Here is a 13,150-nt window from a genome sequence, read left to right as displayed (position 1 = left end):
CCCCACCCCAGAACCCACGGTTCAGCAGGTCTGAGCGGCACCCGAGAATCCGGGTTTCTAAAGTGTTTCCAGGTGACGCTGCTGCTGGTGTGGGGACCACACCCTCAGAAGCCCTGTACTAACCCATCAGGTTCACAGCCCCTCGCTGTGCCTCCCCATGAGTTCTGAGCCCCCACACGCCCCAGCCCCGCTCACCAGGTGGGCGGCCGGAGTTTCTTCTTCACTCCCAAATAGACTTTGAGACTCCTGATGGGCCACTCCTTCTCCGGCCGGTGACTCTGGGGTGGAGGAGGGCAGAGGGAGAGGGCACTCCAGTTAGGGTGGGCACCGGGGCAGTTCTCCCAACTGGGCACCTCCCTCCTCCCTCTTCCAGCCCCCTTCGCATCCCAGCATGGGGAAGCTCCTCCAGGAAGCCTTCCTGGCAAAGCCCTCCCTGCTCACAATCCTGCCCGACGAAGCCCCCCAGGCCTCTCTCTCTGCAGCAGCATCAGACAGTCAACCCTCAGTCCCCGAGGCAGCCGTTGCAGCGGGGCATCCAGAGCAGTGACTCCCAGTGCCTCCCTGCTGCCCGGCCAACTGGAGAACTGACTTGCAGCCTCGGCTGGACCAGATGTCGGTGGAGGGAGAAGTGTGCACATCACGCTCTGACACAAAACTGCCGAGCAAGTGTGAGCGGAGAGCCTCAGCGGCTGTTTCTGTCTGTTTGTCTCAGGTGACTTATTTGTCACCCTTCCCTGCCCCACGGAGGCTCCAGGGTTGACCGTGTGAAAAGAAGGCTTGTAGGTCAGCAGTTACTAGCTCTTTGGTTCCACGAGGGGAAGGCTAATGACTCAAGCTGAAGCAGAATGGCTGTTCGGTAGACCAAAGGAAGAACTTCCCCGTGGTCTAGGTCAGGAAGCGAGAGACTAATGTGCTGGGGAGGGGCGCCAGATCACTGATATGCTCACCTCCGGCCCCGCCTCTGCACATGGGTCTGCGCTTATGGAAAAGAGCAGGCTGGCTCGGAGGCAGGGGGATGGGAGCAATGACCCCCCTGGGAAGAGGCTGGCTGGAGGGTAAGGTAATGAGCCCTCCTCCTGCTCTGAGAGCCACCTGCTCAAAGCCCTGCCCCCACCAGGTACCCCTGGAGCCAGCAGGGGCACTGAGGTGGACGGCAGGGGAGCGGGACTCACTTACAACCGAAACTGGGGGTCAAAGATTGAGCCACTTCTACCCTGTTCCCCACCATCGCTCTCAGCCACCCCCAGGCATGGCTCCTCAGCAGGAAGAAAAAAGGGGACTAGGGCATTGTCAGGGAAGTGGAGAATTTCAGGAACTGGTGGCCTTTCCTGTGAGGTCACAAAAGAAGAGGCTGCCTAAGGATTAGTGGAGACTTCGGTGCTGTCACAGGGGTGTGGTTTAAGAGGAGCTTACTAGGGACCTTTCGCCCTAAACCCCCTAATGACCAAGGCCCTGATGGGAGAGCCCTATATCTCTGACACCTAGCACCTGACCTGACAATGGTCACATGCCCAAGAAGGCCTGGAACAAGCCGGGATGCAGGCATGGGATGATCAGGGCTGTGTCAGGGAGGGAATTGGGGCCTGGGAAGGGAAATCAGGCTGCAGATATGGGAACAAGGTGTGGGGAGAACACAAGGAAAAACCCACATGCAAGCAGGGAAGAAGCCAGGCTGAGAGCACTGAAGAAATCCAACTGTAGGTTGGAAGAAACCAGGTAGAGGGGATGGAAAGACTGAGACAGAGGCTGTAAAAGAAATGAGGCTGCAGGCACAGACGGCACCAGGCTCAGGGCATGGCAGAAGAAAGGGTGGAGGGAAAACTGGGCTGCAGGTACAGAAGGAATCAGGCTGAGGGAATGGAAAGCAGGCTGCGGGTATGAGGGGAAGAGAACTAGAAGCGAGGAGTAAACTGAATCAAGAGTGGAAGGAGCAGGCCTGGGGGTGTGACAGGAATGATGGCTCCAGTCAGAGCGCAGAGAGACCGCAGGAACCGAGCTCAAACCAGGCGGTGGCTCCTCAAGAATCTGGAAAAACAGTCCTCAGGCCTCCGCTTCCCCGGGCCCCAGTATGCATGGCATACGCGCAGCATGCGTATGGCACGTCCAGGGCCGAAACAGGGAGGCTGCGGGGGCTACTAGGGGGCGAGTGGAGAGTCAGTCAGTGTCATCTTCTTTGGTGCCCAAAGACTTATTTCCAATGAAACAGCTCATGTTTCCAGCCTCTCTGAGGGATGAGGTCACTGTCAAAGAAGGAAGTTCAACCCTTGAAGCTCAAAGACCTCTGCTGGAACCAAGATCTTTCTAGAACGTGCCTTTGCCAGGTGCCAATGGGTCTTTAACCACGAGAGACTCCCCAGGACGAGGCTTGGGTGTTCGCATATCCTGAACTGCCAGGGTCTGTCCCAATTTCAAATCTTCTGTCCTGCTGCCTCATAAACCAGCAAACACCAGAATTACCACAGGAGTCAAAACACCCCTCTTCCTGGGGCTTCTGTCAGGCCCGAGGTACCGCAGCCCCTGGGGAGAGCACTGCTCAGGCCGGCCCCGATCAGCCCCTTGCTGCTGAGTCCTTCACTCTTATCCTTCAAGGAGAAAACAGCTGGAGCTCTGATGCTAATCAATCTGGATTTAAGTCAGAGTCTGCCGCCCAGAGATGGCCTTGAGCGAGTCACCTGAAGCCTGCTTTCTGGCCTATGAAACGGGGGTGATGCCCTCCTCACAGGACAGTGGTGAGATTACGTCCCAGTACGTGAAGGGCCCAGCACCAAGCCTGGCTTGACAGACATTAGCTGTCTTTTCCTGATTCTAGCTCTCCTGCCTTCTCCCCTCCATGCCAAGGGATCAGCAGCTGCTTTTCCAACTGCCCCTCGCCCACACTGACGGTCTTGCTCTGCTCCAAGGGGCTAAGCACCCCTAGACAGAGGGGGCCAGGAGCATAACATCCTAGAACCAAGGGGGACTGACTAGAGGGGTGGACAGGCCCAGAAGAAGAATGTGATCAAAGAGAGAGGCAAGGGAGAGAAGAGGAGGCATTCCCCACAAGGGTCAGCAGGAGCCCAGGATGCATTAAGAGAGGTATAATGTGCAAAGAGAAGAAACCAGGGTCCTGCTCTATCTGCTCTGCTCCCTCCATGGCAGTCAGGCCTGTCTGGAGGTCCTCAGGAGATGCAGGGGCAGGAAGGCCTAGAGACACGAGTCGGGCAGCTGTGGGAGCTCAGGCGAGTCCCCTGGGCTTGGAAACATGTTTCCGCTGCCTGTCTCTGCAGGGCATCTATGCTCTACGGCCCCTGAAGCACAGTTGGGACCCACAGGGGCACCTCAGGAGGCAGATTCTCAGCTAAACCAGAGCAAGGCCCTTCTCCAGGCAGAAGTATCCCTCTATGGACAGGGGAGCCCCAAGGGAGGAGTGGATGAGCTTCCCTCTCCCAGAGGTGTGCAAACAAGGGCTGGCAACCCACCAGGGAGGTGGAGAAGGCCCTGCTGTCACAAGCAGGCAACAGGCCACAAGCCCTTGTAGTCCCACCCTGGCCTTTTAGGATCAGGGCAGCAGCAAAGACATTTGGATAGCCCTGCAACTCTCTCCAGGGTTGGACAGAGAGTGGCTCCAGGGGTGACAGGAGATGAGTATCAGAGCTCTAACTCAAACCTAGGGGCCTCCGTCACTGGCTCCACAGCCTCCACACTGAGCCCTTTGGAACATTCTAGAGCATCGCACTGATGCGGGACCCTACCTTGGGGAAAGGACTCTGGGACAGGGTTGGGGATGAAGGGCAGGAGCCTAGACCACAAGCCTTAAGGTAGAGGCCCATTGTCAACTGGCAAGGGGCAGGGAGCCATGCCTGGAGACGGCCAGGAGCCCTGCTTGAGCTCCAGGCTCACTTGGCCCCCAGGCGGTGTAAGGCAGCTAGCAGTCGGCCCACAGCTACTCACGGTCTCAGGGACCCCGCTCCATGGCCTCTGGCTCTGTTTGATAGAGGATCAGGGTTACGGAAGAAGGAGGCTCAGGTCCAGAGCTGGGACAGTGTGTGCAGTGGTGCAAGGTAGGATGTGGCATGTGTGTGCAAAAGATGGCGGCGGGGGGTGGTACCAGAATGGAGTCTGGAGTCTGGTGTGGGAGGACACTTGGCATGTGGACAAAGTGGGCATGGAGTGGGCCAGAAAGAGGTACAACTTGTGAAGTGACAAGACATGGATGGGCCACAACTTGGGGCTGTCACCATGTAGCCTGTTCTTGTGGGTGCTGTGCCAAGGCACAGCTACAGGTGAGACAACATGTGCCTGATGTGATGGCATCTAGGTAGCAGGGCCTAGTGGGGCTCCAGGGCACAGCAAAGTGGCCAGCCAGGGCCACAGCAGGAGGGACTCCAAGAGTCTACAGCTCTCCCCAAGACCCTGTGATGGGTGTGCTCCCATTGGCAGACCCAGGGGAATGTTTGTGCATGGGTGTCTGAGCACGCTCGGGTGCAGCTGCCCATCGCAGGGCAGGACCCAGCAGGGCCACTTACCCGGATCTCCTTGTAGAGCCGCAGGCAGCTGCTGTTGAGGATGAAGTAGCGATCGTGGAAGCCGCCTGAGGGCAGGCCCAGGCCCAGGAGGCTGCGGTCCTCACGGAACTTCATCATGCCGTGCTTGGTGTCGCCCACATGGCTGGCTGGGGGAGGAGAGGAGGGGGCATGGGCTGCACCAACCCCCTGCCCACAGACAAAGACACCCAGGGTAGGGTCCCGGGATGAAGAAAACTGCCCCAACCTCCAAAGAGGCCTGCCCACCTGGCGCCCCTGCCTGAGCTGTTCCTGCCTGGTGCCACCAGGTCCCACCCTGGCTCTGGATGGAGGGACCCATGAGCCTACCCAGCCCTGCAGGCACCACCCACCCAGGTACACCACCCACCCAGGTACACCACCCACCCAGGTACACCACCTACCCAGGTACAACAGCATGGCCTCCATGGACTGGTGCTTCTTCACCACCAGGTAGCTGTCTGTGCCCAGCCCATGTAGGATGGGCAGCACCTTCTCCGCAAAGTGCAAGGGTCGCTCTGGGGAGAGGTCACACCCACTGTCACCAGGGCCATGAGGCCTGCCAGCACTGAGGGCTGGCACACGGACACACATCACCTACATGTCCACCGGCACCATCCACTCCCACCACCTCCTAGTGCCACGACACATCCCCATGACCACCCCTCCCACACTCGAGCTTCAGGCTTCACACCTCTGTCTGGGACCAAAGCTGCTCCAACCCCACACATCCAAAACCAGGCCGGCGACCTCCCCTGTGTGTCCCCATCAGGGAGAACAGACCACCCACCAGGCCACTCAAGCCAGAAAGAAACCCTCCTCCCTCTCACCCTCCCTCCACATGTCAAATCTCTCTGCTTCTTTCCGTCTCCATGGCCGCCACCCTGGCCACGTTACCATCTTCTCCTCGGACTAACACGGTGGCCTTCAAAGAGGTCTCCTGAGTGTGCTCTCATTCCCTTCTCCCCCACCTCTCTCCACCCAGCAGCAAGCAGCAATCTTTTCAAAGTCCCAATCACCAACTGGTCAGTAGCCTTGCATCGCTGTCAGGCCCCACGTGGCCACCTCTGCCTCTATCTCCCACCGTGTCCCACAACCCCCTCAGTGCCCTAAACTCAAGCTCCTTGGAAGGCGGTGTCCTGGCCACCACAGGGCCTTTGCCAGCACAGTTTCCACTCTTCTTCACTGAGTAACCCCTACTCTTCCTTCACCTTCCAGCTCTGGGACTCAGAAGCCAGAGACTCTGTTAAAAGCACTGGTGGCCCCATGGTCCTTTCCCTCCCAGCAGTGAACAGCTGTAGTCATCTGTCTATGGTGTGATAATAGGATTAATGTCTCTATGCCATACCAGATTAACCCCCATGAGGGCAGGGACTGTGTGTCTGGCTCTTCAGCCCAGAGCCTGGACTCAACAAATAATAGTAAAACAAATGAACAGGTACACCCTCCCCCTCCACAGCCACGGCCCTTCACCCTAAAATGCCAGTATCACCCCTTCACCACCACAGCCCCTCACAACAGCACCACAACCACTCTTATCCACACCACCACCCACCCCACTTTTCTTGCGTGTCATCACCACCTGCTACCCCCTTCACCACCACCAGTGTCACCTACAATCCCATTATTAAATTCAGCATCACTACCCCTGCAAGCAACATCACGCTCATTGCACCCGAGAAAGCATCATCATAGCTGACACCAGCTACCCCCTTCACTGTCTCTCCTGCCAGCCACATCACAGCCATCACCTCGACCCCCACGGTGCACCCTCACCACCTCCACTGAGATCACAGCATGACAGCAACATCTATCATCCAAAACCCCTGCCACCACAGTCTCCACACTGCGGGGTGGGGAGGACAGACTGGGGTTGCAGCCCAGACAAGGACAGGGCACACAACACCCTGCACCAATCCCGGCGGTCACCCACCTGTCTCCTCCCTCTCGTTGACCTCGAAGCAGGTCCAATAGTCCTTCTCCCTGATGCCCACATTCCTGCGATCCAAGATCTCCATGGTGAGCTCCTCAGCTGTCATGGAGGCTGGGATCTGCGGTGACCGTGGAGATCAGCTTATCCTATCCCCCACCCCTACTCTGCCACAGCCTTGCTGTGTGGTCCAGGGGCCGAGCCCACCCCTCTCAGGGTCTTCTGGAGTCCTGGGATGCAGGGGGTATCTCTGAGTGGTGGGGGTGTCTCTGATGAGCTGGGTGCGAAGGAAGGGAAGAGACAGGCCTGGCACCAGCCAGAAACAGGTCCCAAACTGGGGTTCCCTTTGGGATGGAAGCCCTGCTCCTCCAGCCATGTGAGCCCGCGCCTGGCCCAGCCTGACTCTTCTGACCCTGTGGCTTCTAGGTCCCTGGCCCCAACCTTGACATGCTGCTCGGTCTCCGCCTTCTTCTCCTCGAGGTACACGGTGCAGATGAAGTCACCGGCATTCTGTGGGGACACAGGGCTCAGCTGGAGGTCTTGGGAGCGGGTGCAGGTGGCTGGCCTGAGCCCCTTGCCCCAGGCCCCATCCTTCACCTGGGTCCCACTGGCAGCACCAGCCACGCGCATCTTCACAATGGCAGTGACCTCCTCCCGCTGCTTCCTCAGCTCCTCCTCATCCACCTGGGAAGGACAGAGGGATAGGGACAGATCATCACTGCCGCCCGGGAGGCTCAGTCCTGCCCTCCACCGCCCACTGGCCGGGCACGCACACTAAACACCACTACGTAGTGGCTGATGAGGTCCTCCACCACGCGGCCGGCCTTGTAGTCCTGCCCATCAGTCTGGAACAGCGTGGGCCCAAACACAATCGCCAGGTTGTGCGTGTTCATCTGGTTCGTGTCTGAGAAGCACTGGACACTGGACAGGGGAGGACAGAGGCTCTGAGTGGAGTTCAGCCCAGAACTTCCCACCTCACCTTCCCATACCTGACAGGCCCATGACTGGCCCCTGGGTGAGGGCAAGGAAGGTCTTGGTCAGAGTGGACCACTGGTTAAGGGGAAGAGGGGACAGTTTTTCTGGCCATGTCTTGGGTCTTGGGGGAGAAAGAGGGCTGGGAAGCTGGGAGACCTGGCCAAGGTCCCCTGGCCCTGAGCTGAAACCTCCTCTCCTCTCCCACTCTGCAGGAAGTCAGGTGGACACAAAGCATCCAAGGTCAGAGCACACCCTAAGTCTACACTCAGCTCCCAGGCCTCCCTGGTTCCCAGGGCGGGCGGTGGCAGGCCTGGGAGTAGCAGAATCTTTTCCATCCCTTCCCGCAGAGCCTTGCGATAGCACCACTCCTCACCAGTACAGGTGGCTGATGAGGGCCTTCACCGTGGCCCGGTTGACTGGGGGCAGATGTGCCAGGAGCTCTCGGTACCTGGAGACTTTCTCCTCCTCATCCTCAACCTCTGGGTGGGGGGAGATAGGGCAGGTCAGGACCCCTCCTGTAACCACCTCCCCTTCCCACCCCTCTGGCTGCTCGGCCTCTCATACTAGGTGACAGCATCCCTGTCCCAGTCCAAGTCAAATCCCACCAGGCACTCAACAAGGATAAAGAATTCTCCACCTCCAAGAGACCCTGGCTCTGTACAGAGTGCCAACAGGAATGAGAAGCAGAGGAAGGAGGGGACTGCAGCCTGTCGGCTGGGACACGAGGTGCGTGATGGGAGAGGAGGGAATCCTGAGTTGGGGGGCAGTGGCCTGGGTCTCCAGCTGCACACGGCTGCAGGACCTACCTGAGGCCTCCAGCCAGGCTAGGCGCTGGGCTCGCGTGAAGAGCCCATCGGGCAGGTCCCGCAGGAAGCGCTTGAGCGCCGAGGAGACGTCGTCCACGCTCTGCTCGCCCTCCTTCAGGCGCACGGAGCGAGCGTCCTGCCGCAGGCTTTCCAGCAGCCGCTGTGTCTTCGACGTCTGCCCGCACTTGCGGTAGATGCCCTCGGAGGTCAGGCCTGGAGGGGGGGTGGGGCTGAGCTGGGGGCAGGGACAATGCCGAGGGGCCTTGCTGGGGGGAGGACGACGCCGGTCAAGGGGACTTGCTACTTTGAAAGGGATCCTGGGAAGGGGGGCAGGAGGTCCAAGTCTCTCTGGGGGGCGGGGCCTGTCCTGGGGGCGGGGCTCACCGCACTGCGTGATGTAGTCCACACAGCGGTACACGATCACCGGGATATCTGAGTCTCCGAGCTGCTGCTCCGACAGCGTGTCCCCTGAGCTGGCCGCTGCTTTCTGAATGGCCCCCAGCCAGCCCGTGAAGTCCAGCCGCCGCTCGCCCTGGATGTACAGCGTCCTGGGCCGGAGACAGTCAGTCACTTGGGGGTTGTCCCTGCCCCACCCCCCCAGGCCTGTCGGACTGCCACAGACTTCTCAGAGCCCCTCAGGGAGGCCAGGGCTCACCTCCTACGCTCCACCAGCACCAGCACCTGGTTCTCGCTGTCGCCTTGGACGGCTGTGGAGGAGCCAGTCGAGGTGAGGCCCAGGCCCTGTTCATGGTCCCCAACCTGCTCCCTCCTGAGGTTCTCTGGGCACACACACCCCCAGGACCCACCCGCCAATACATGGAGTCACTGAGATGCACCCCAAGGGCAGGAGAGGACATGAGAAGGCAGGCTGGCTCCTTCTGGCCAGGCCAGGGTAGAGTTCAGACTTCCGGGGAGGGGCAGGGGGCCTGGGAGCCCAGGATGGGGTGCCCTGGAGGTGGGGGGCCCAGGTCTGGGTCCACGCACAAAGCTCCTGCAGTTTCCGAAGTTGCAGTGGCTCCTCACAAGGCCCTTCTGGGAAGACAGCACGGAGCTCGGAGCCGGTGAGGGAGAACCAGCCCTCCTGGGCCCGCTGTAGGCTCAAGCCAGCTTTGTAGGGTAGGCGCCCAAGGCGCTCAAAATCCCGGGCCAGCAGATCCTCAGCCAGGGGAGGCACACACGCCTGGTGGGGAGGCCAGGGAGAGGGGAGGCGCCCGGGGAGATGCATCAGCCAACAGCACTGCCTACCCAGGACACCCCAGCTCTTTAGCTCGTGGGCACATGCCCATTTCCCACCCAGCTCCTCCTCTATCTTCCCCAGGGCAGAACCCAGCATGATGAACAAACTGGGTATCATGCCCCACTTCATACCCACTCAGACGTGCCCTTCTCTGAAAACCTACCCAGACACCATCAAGGATGTCCCTTCTCTGGGGCCCCATGGTGCACAAGCATTCTTGCCCTCTGTTGTAGCACCGATACATTGTTGGTGCTGTCTAGACCCCATCTGTTCCCCCACCAGCATGGGAGCCACTGAAGAGCCAGGATCCAGACTGGTTCCTCTGGGTCCTCAGGGCTCTGAGGCCTGACCATCAGGAGGTTCACAGACAACTGATCAATGAACAAACAAATAAGAGTCACAGGCCCTCACAACACAGGGGACCCCAGAGGGCACCTGGCTCTAGTCCCCAGGGCAGAGCGCTCCTGCAGTCTCCCTGCCTCCTTCCTCCAGGACAAGGAGGTCACTCCCCCTGGAGCTAGCACTGTCCATCCTACGATGGCTCTGACCGTCATTCATTATTAAACATGTATTGAGCACCCACAGAGTGCAAGGCCCACGGCCTTTCCTCCACACAGTTGAGATAGGTCTCCTGACCTCCCCCACAGGGGCTGCAGATTATGTCAGGCTGTTGGCCCAACAAGTTTGCCCTGTGTCTGCTGCCCTCCATCCAGCCCCTGCTCCATGAGGTGGGGGAGCTGGGATACATGGGATTGGCCAGGAGGTCCTACCCTGGGCCCTGTCAGACTCTCCCCACATCCGCCCACTGACCCAGGCCCACCTTAGCAATGCACTTGACCCACTCATGAGCCAGTTCCGCACTCTCCAGCCCAAACAGGTACAGCCGCTCTCCCTCTGTGTACACCTCAAAGGTGTGCTCAAAGCTGTAGATACACAGGCCAGGGTTCAGGCCCACCCCAGCCCGCCTTGGCCCACCCCCAGCACCACCTGGTGACTGCCCTTCACCTGCCCCACTATGAGGTGGTGCAAAAGCCCTAGGCTGGGGCCTCAGGAAACCTGGTTCAGCCCTAGTACAGCCAGGTTTGCTGTGTGATCCTGGGGAGGGCCTGCCCCTCTCTGGGCCTGTTTCCCTGTCTCCCCAGTGAGGGGTTGGACCTTACAGCAATAACAATCTGTGTTTCTGCCCAGGGGCACTCACCCGTGGGTGTCGGGAGGGGGCACTGCCAGGCACACAATCTCGCTGGCCCGAATCTCCCCATTGGGGGTCACTGCCCGCTCATTCTCATAGTAGCTCAGGACCCCGTCGCTAAGGACACACCAGCGTCGGCTAAACTCTGGGGAGAAGTTGGGCAGGGGAGCCATGAGGGAACGCCCCACCCTCACCTGAATACCACTGCTACATCCTCCCCAGGCCCCCTCCCAGATGACCAGTGTTGTCTTCATTGTAGCTCACAAGCTTCCCCCAAACCCATCCTCCTCCCGGCAGTCCCACCATCCCAGCCCGGACCACACTCTCCCCTGGGCCACTGCAGCGGCCTCTTCATTGGTCTCCCAGCCTTGCTTCTTCCAAGATTCAAACGTGATCTAGCTAAAATCAGACTCTGTCCTTTCTCTGCTCAAAATCGTCCCATGCCCCCCTTTTCCTCAGGACAAAATCTGTGCCCCTCTCAGCCTGGCATTCAAGGCCCTGCCAGATCTGCCCCTGCCCACCTCTCCAGCCACGTCTCCAACCACACGCCCCACACCCCCTGCTTTTGCTCACTCCGTCCCCTCCTCCACGCCCTCCATCCATCCAGGCCAGCCCAAATGCCCCCTTGTACTCTCCCCTCCTTTGCCAGCAGCTCCTATCACTCTATACTCTGCCTCCTCCTATAATGGCTCTGAGGAGATGACAAGATCCCATAAAGAAGCAGAAATGGGAATCTGGACCAGGAAAGGTGGGAGGAAGAAGAGAATGTCAAGGCCATGCAGCCTTGCATAGTTCACAGCACTGAGCTTTACAATGGCTCAGAGCTTCCTGGAACCCAGGGCAAGAAGGATGACTCAGGCAGTTACATAAATGACATTGTCAGGCATAGGGAGGGGGACCAGACAGGGCCCCAGGGGCACTGAGGTGGTGAACAGCACACAGTTCCAAAGAAATCTCTCTGGGAGCTGGAGGGCTTCCTCCAGGAGTGCTGAGGAATGCATGAGCAATGGCCTTAACAGTGTTCCCCTAGCAGACACTGTCTCTCGTCCTGTCTATGAGGACAGGACATTTGCCCTTTTGAGGGCAATGAGTCCTGGAGCCTGCCCCCGAGGCTGGGTTCCCTCCAGGAGCGCCAGCCCTGCCTCAGTCACTTCACCCTGCAGACATCTGCCAAGTGCCCACTGGGTGGAAGGGACTGTTCTAGGTACTGGGGGCTACGGTGGTGACCAGGAGGGGCTCATATTCCAATGGGGTGCAGAGAATCAACAGATATACCTATAAATAGACAAATTACTGTCCGATCCATGGTGTGAAAGTAGTGTAAAAGTAGAGTAAACAGGGTGTGCTATTTTGGATAAAGTGTTCGGGGCTGAAGTCTCTGAGTGATATTTAACAGAGATCTGACTGAAGTGAGGAACTGATCATGCAAATACGTGGGAAAAAGCACTTTGGGGACAGGGAACAGAAGGGCAAAGGCCCTGGTGGGAGTAAACATGCGTGTCTGAGGAGTAACACGGAGGCCAGTAAAGCTGGAGCAGAGTGAGGGACAGGAGAGGGGTTGGCGAGGTGATGGAATGGGCAGCTGACGCGCAGGTCCTTGTGGGATGTGCTAAGGACTGTGGATTTGCTTCAGAGTGGGGAGCAAATAGAAGGCTGAGATGAGAGAGGGTCGGAGCTTTCAGCTTACTCCTCCAACTTCCTACCACCCGCAGGCTCCAGGTACCAGACGCCCAGCACAGGGCCCACCCCAGGAGGGGCTCAACAAAAGCTTCTTCAGTCTACAGGAAACCCTGGCAGTGAATTCCTCTACAGTGCTGTGCCCTACTCCCACCCTAATCAGCCCATTTATTAAGCACCTACTGTGTACCAGAGACGACCTCCAGGAAGCCCTTCAGGGTGACTCTGCCAGAGTGCATTTGACACCATCATGGGTCCACCAGCCTCACCAGCCCTGGCTTCCCTGCCCTGCCACCAAGCCAGAATGCCACGGCCAGGGCAGGGTCTGGCCCGGCACCCACCTTCACGGGTACGGCGGTCCTGCAGCGGCTTGCCGGCTGAAGCAGTCTTGTAGAGGAAGCCACTGTGGCTCACAGTTGGCAGGACAACTGAGTAGTGCTTTTCCAAGGGCTTCATTGAATCTAGCCGAGGTACCTCTTTTGGGAAGGCGGAAAGAATGGTCATGCTCACCATCCAAGGATGTCCCCCCTCACCCCGACTTGGGCTGGGCATCTAAGCTTTCATTCAAGTCACCAGCTCCCTAGACTAGCAGCGTCTCACTGCCACATCCAGAGTTTCCCCTAACCCACTCTGCCCTCTCCCAAGGCCCAGCTCCAGTGCCTCCCCTTCCAGGAAGCCCCCCTGATTCCCCAGCCCAGCCTACACACTCTCCCTGTTGAAGCATAGGGCCAGTACACTAGAATGACGAGGGCCTTGGGTAAACTCACTAACAATCCCCAGAGGGAGGTTCGTCCCAGAAGATGCAAAGCTCAGGAA

At 58.9% G+C, this 13,150-nt stretch overlaps 1 protein-coding gene across 13 annotated transcripts in view; it reads right to left on the bottom strand.

Annotated features, from left to right (window-relative positions):
* Nucleotides 1–13,150, bottom strand: part of ARAP1 (ArfGAP with RhoGAP domain, ankyrin repeat and PH domain 1) — a 62,572-nt gene that overhangs the window by 3,077 nt on the left and 46,345 nt on the right. For 7 of the 13 annotated variants that reach the window (XM_023645801.2, XM_023645802.2, XM_023645804.2 and 4 more), the window contains 16 exons: nucleotides 12,676–12,810; nucleotides 10,667–10,802; nucleotides 10,289–10,391; nucleotides 9,216–9,411; nucleotides 8,887–8,938; nucleotides 8,616–8,779; nucleotides 8,232–8,444; nucleotides 7,799–7,904; nucleotides 7,224–7,371; nucleotides 7,048–7,134; nucleotides 6,892–6,960; nucleotides 6,454–6,571; nucleotides 4,925–5,038; nucleotides 4,506–4,651; nucleotides 3,931–3,963; nucleotides 196–278 (listed from right to left, as the gene is read on the bottom strand). In XM_023645801.2, coding sequence (XP_023501569.1) covers nucleotides 196–278; nucleotides 3,931–3,963; nucleotides 4,506–4,651; nucleotides 4,925–5,038; nucleotides 6,454–6,571; nucleotides 6,892–6,960; nucleotides 7,048–7,134; nucleotides 7,224–7,371; nucleotides 7,799–7,904; nucleotides 8,232–8,444; nucleotides 8,616–8,779; nucleotides 8,887–8,938; nucleotides 9,216–9,411; nucleotides 10,289–10,391; nucleotides 10,667–10,802; nucleotides 12,676–12,810 — 1,903 coding nt within the window. The remainder of the gene's footprint in view (nucleotides 1–195; nucleotides 279–3,930; nucleotides 3,964–4,505; nucleotides 4,652–4,924; nucleotides 5,039–6,453; nucleotides 6,572–6,891; nucleotides 6,961–7,047; nucleotides 7,135–7,223; nucleotides 7,372–7,798; nucleotides 7,905–8,231; nucleotides 8,445–8,615; nucleotides 8,780–8,886; nucleotides 8,939–9,215; nucleotides 9,412–10,288; nucleotides 10,392–10,666; nucleotides 10,803–12,675; nucleotides 12,811–13,150) is intronic. The other 6 variants (XM_023645803.2, XM_070274429.1, XM_070274432.1 and 3 more) reach the window with 1 other exon arrangement.

Source organism: Equus caballus, chromosome 7 (assembly GCF_041296265.1).
Source record: "Equus caballus isolate H_3958 breed thoroughbred chromosome 7, TB-T2T, whole genome shotgun sequence".
NCBI lineage: Eukaryota > Metazoa > Chordata > Mammalia > Perissodactyla > Equidae > Equus > Equus caballus.
This window is presented reverse-complemented; position numbering and strand designations above follow the sequence as displayed.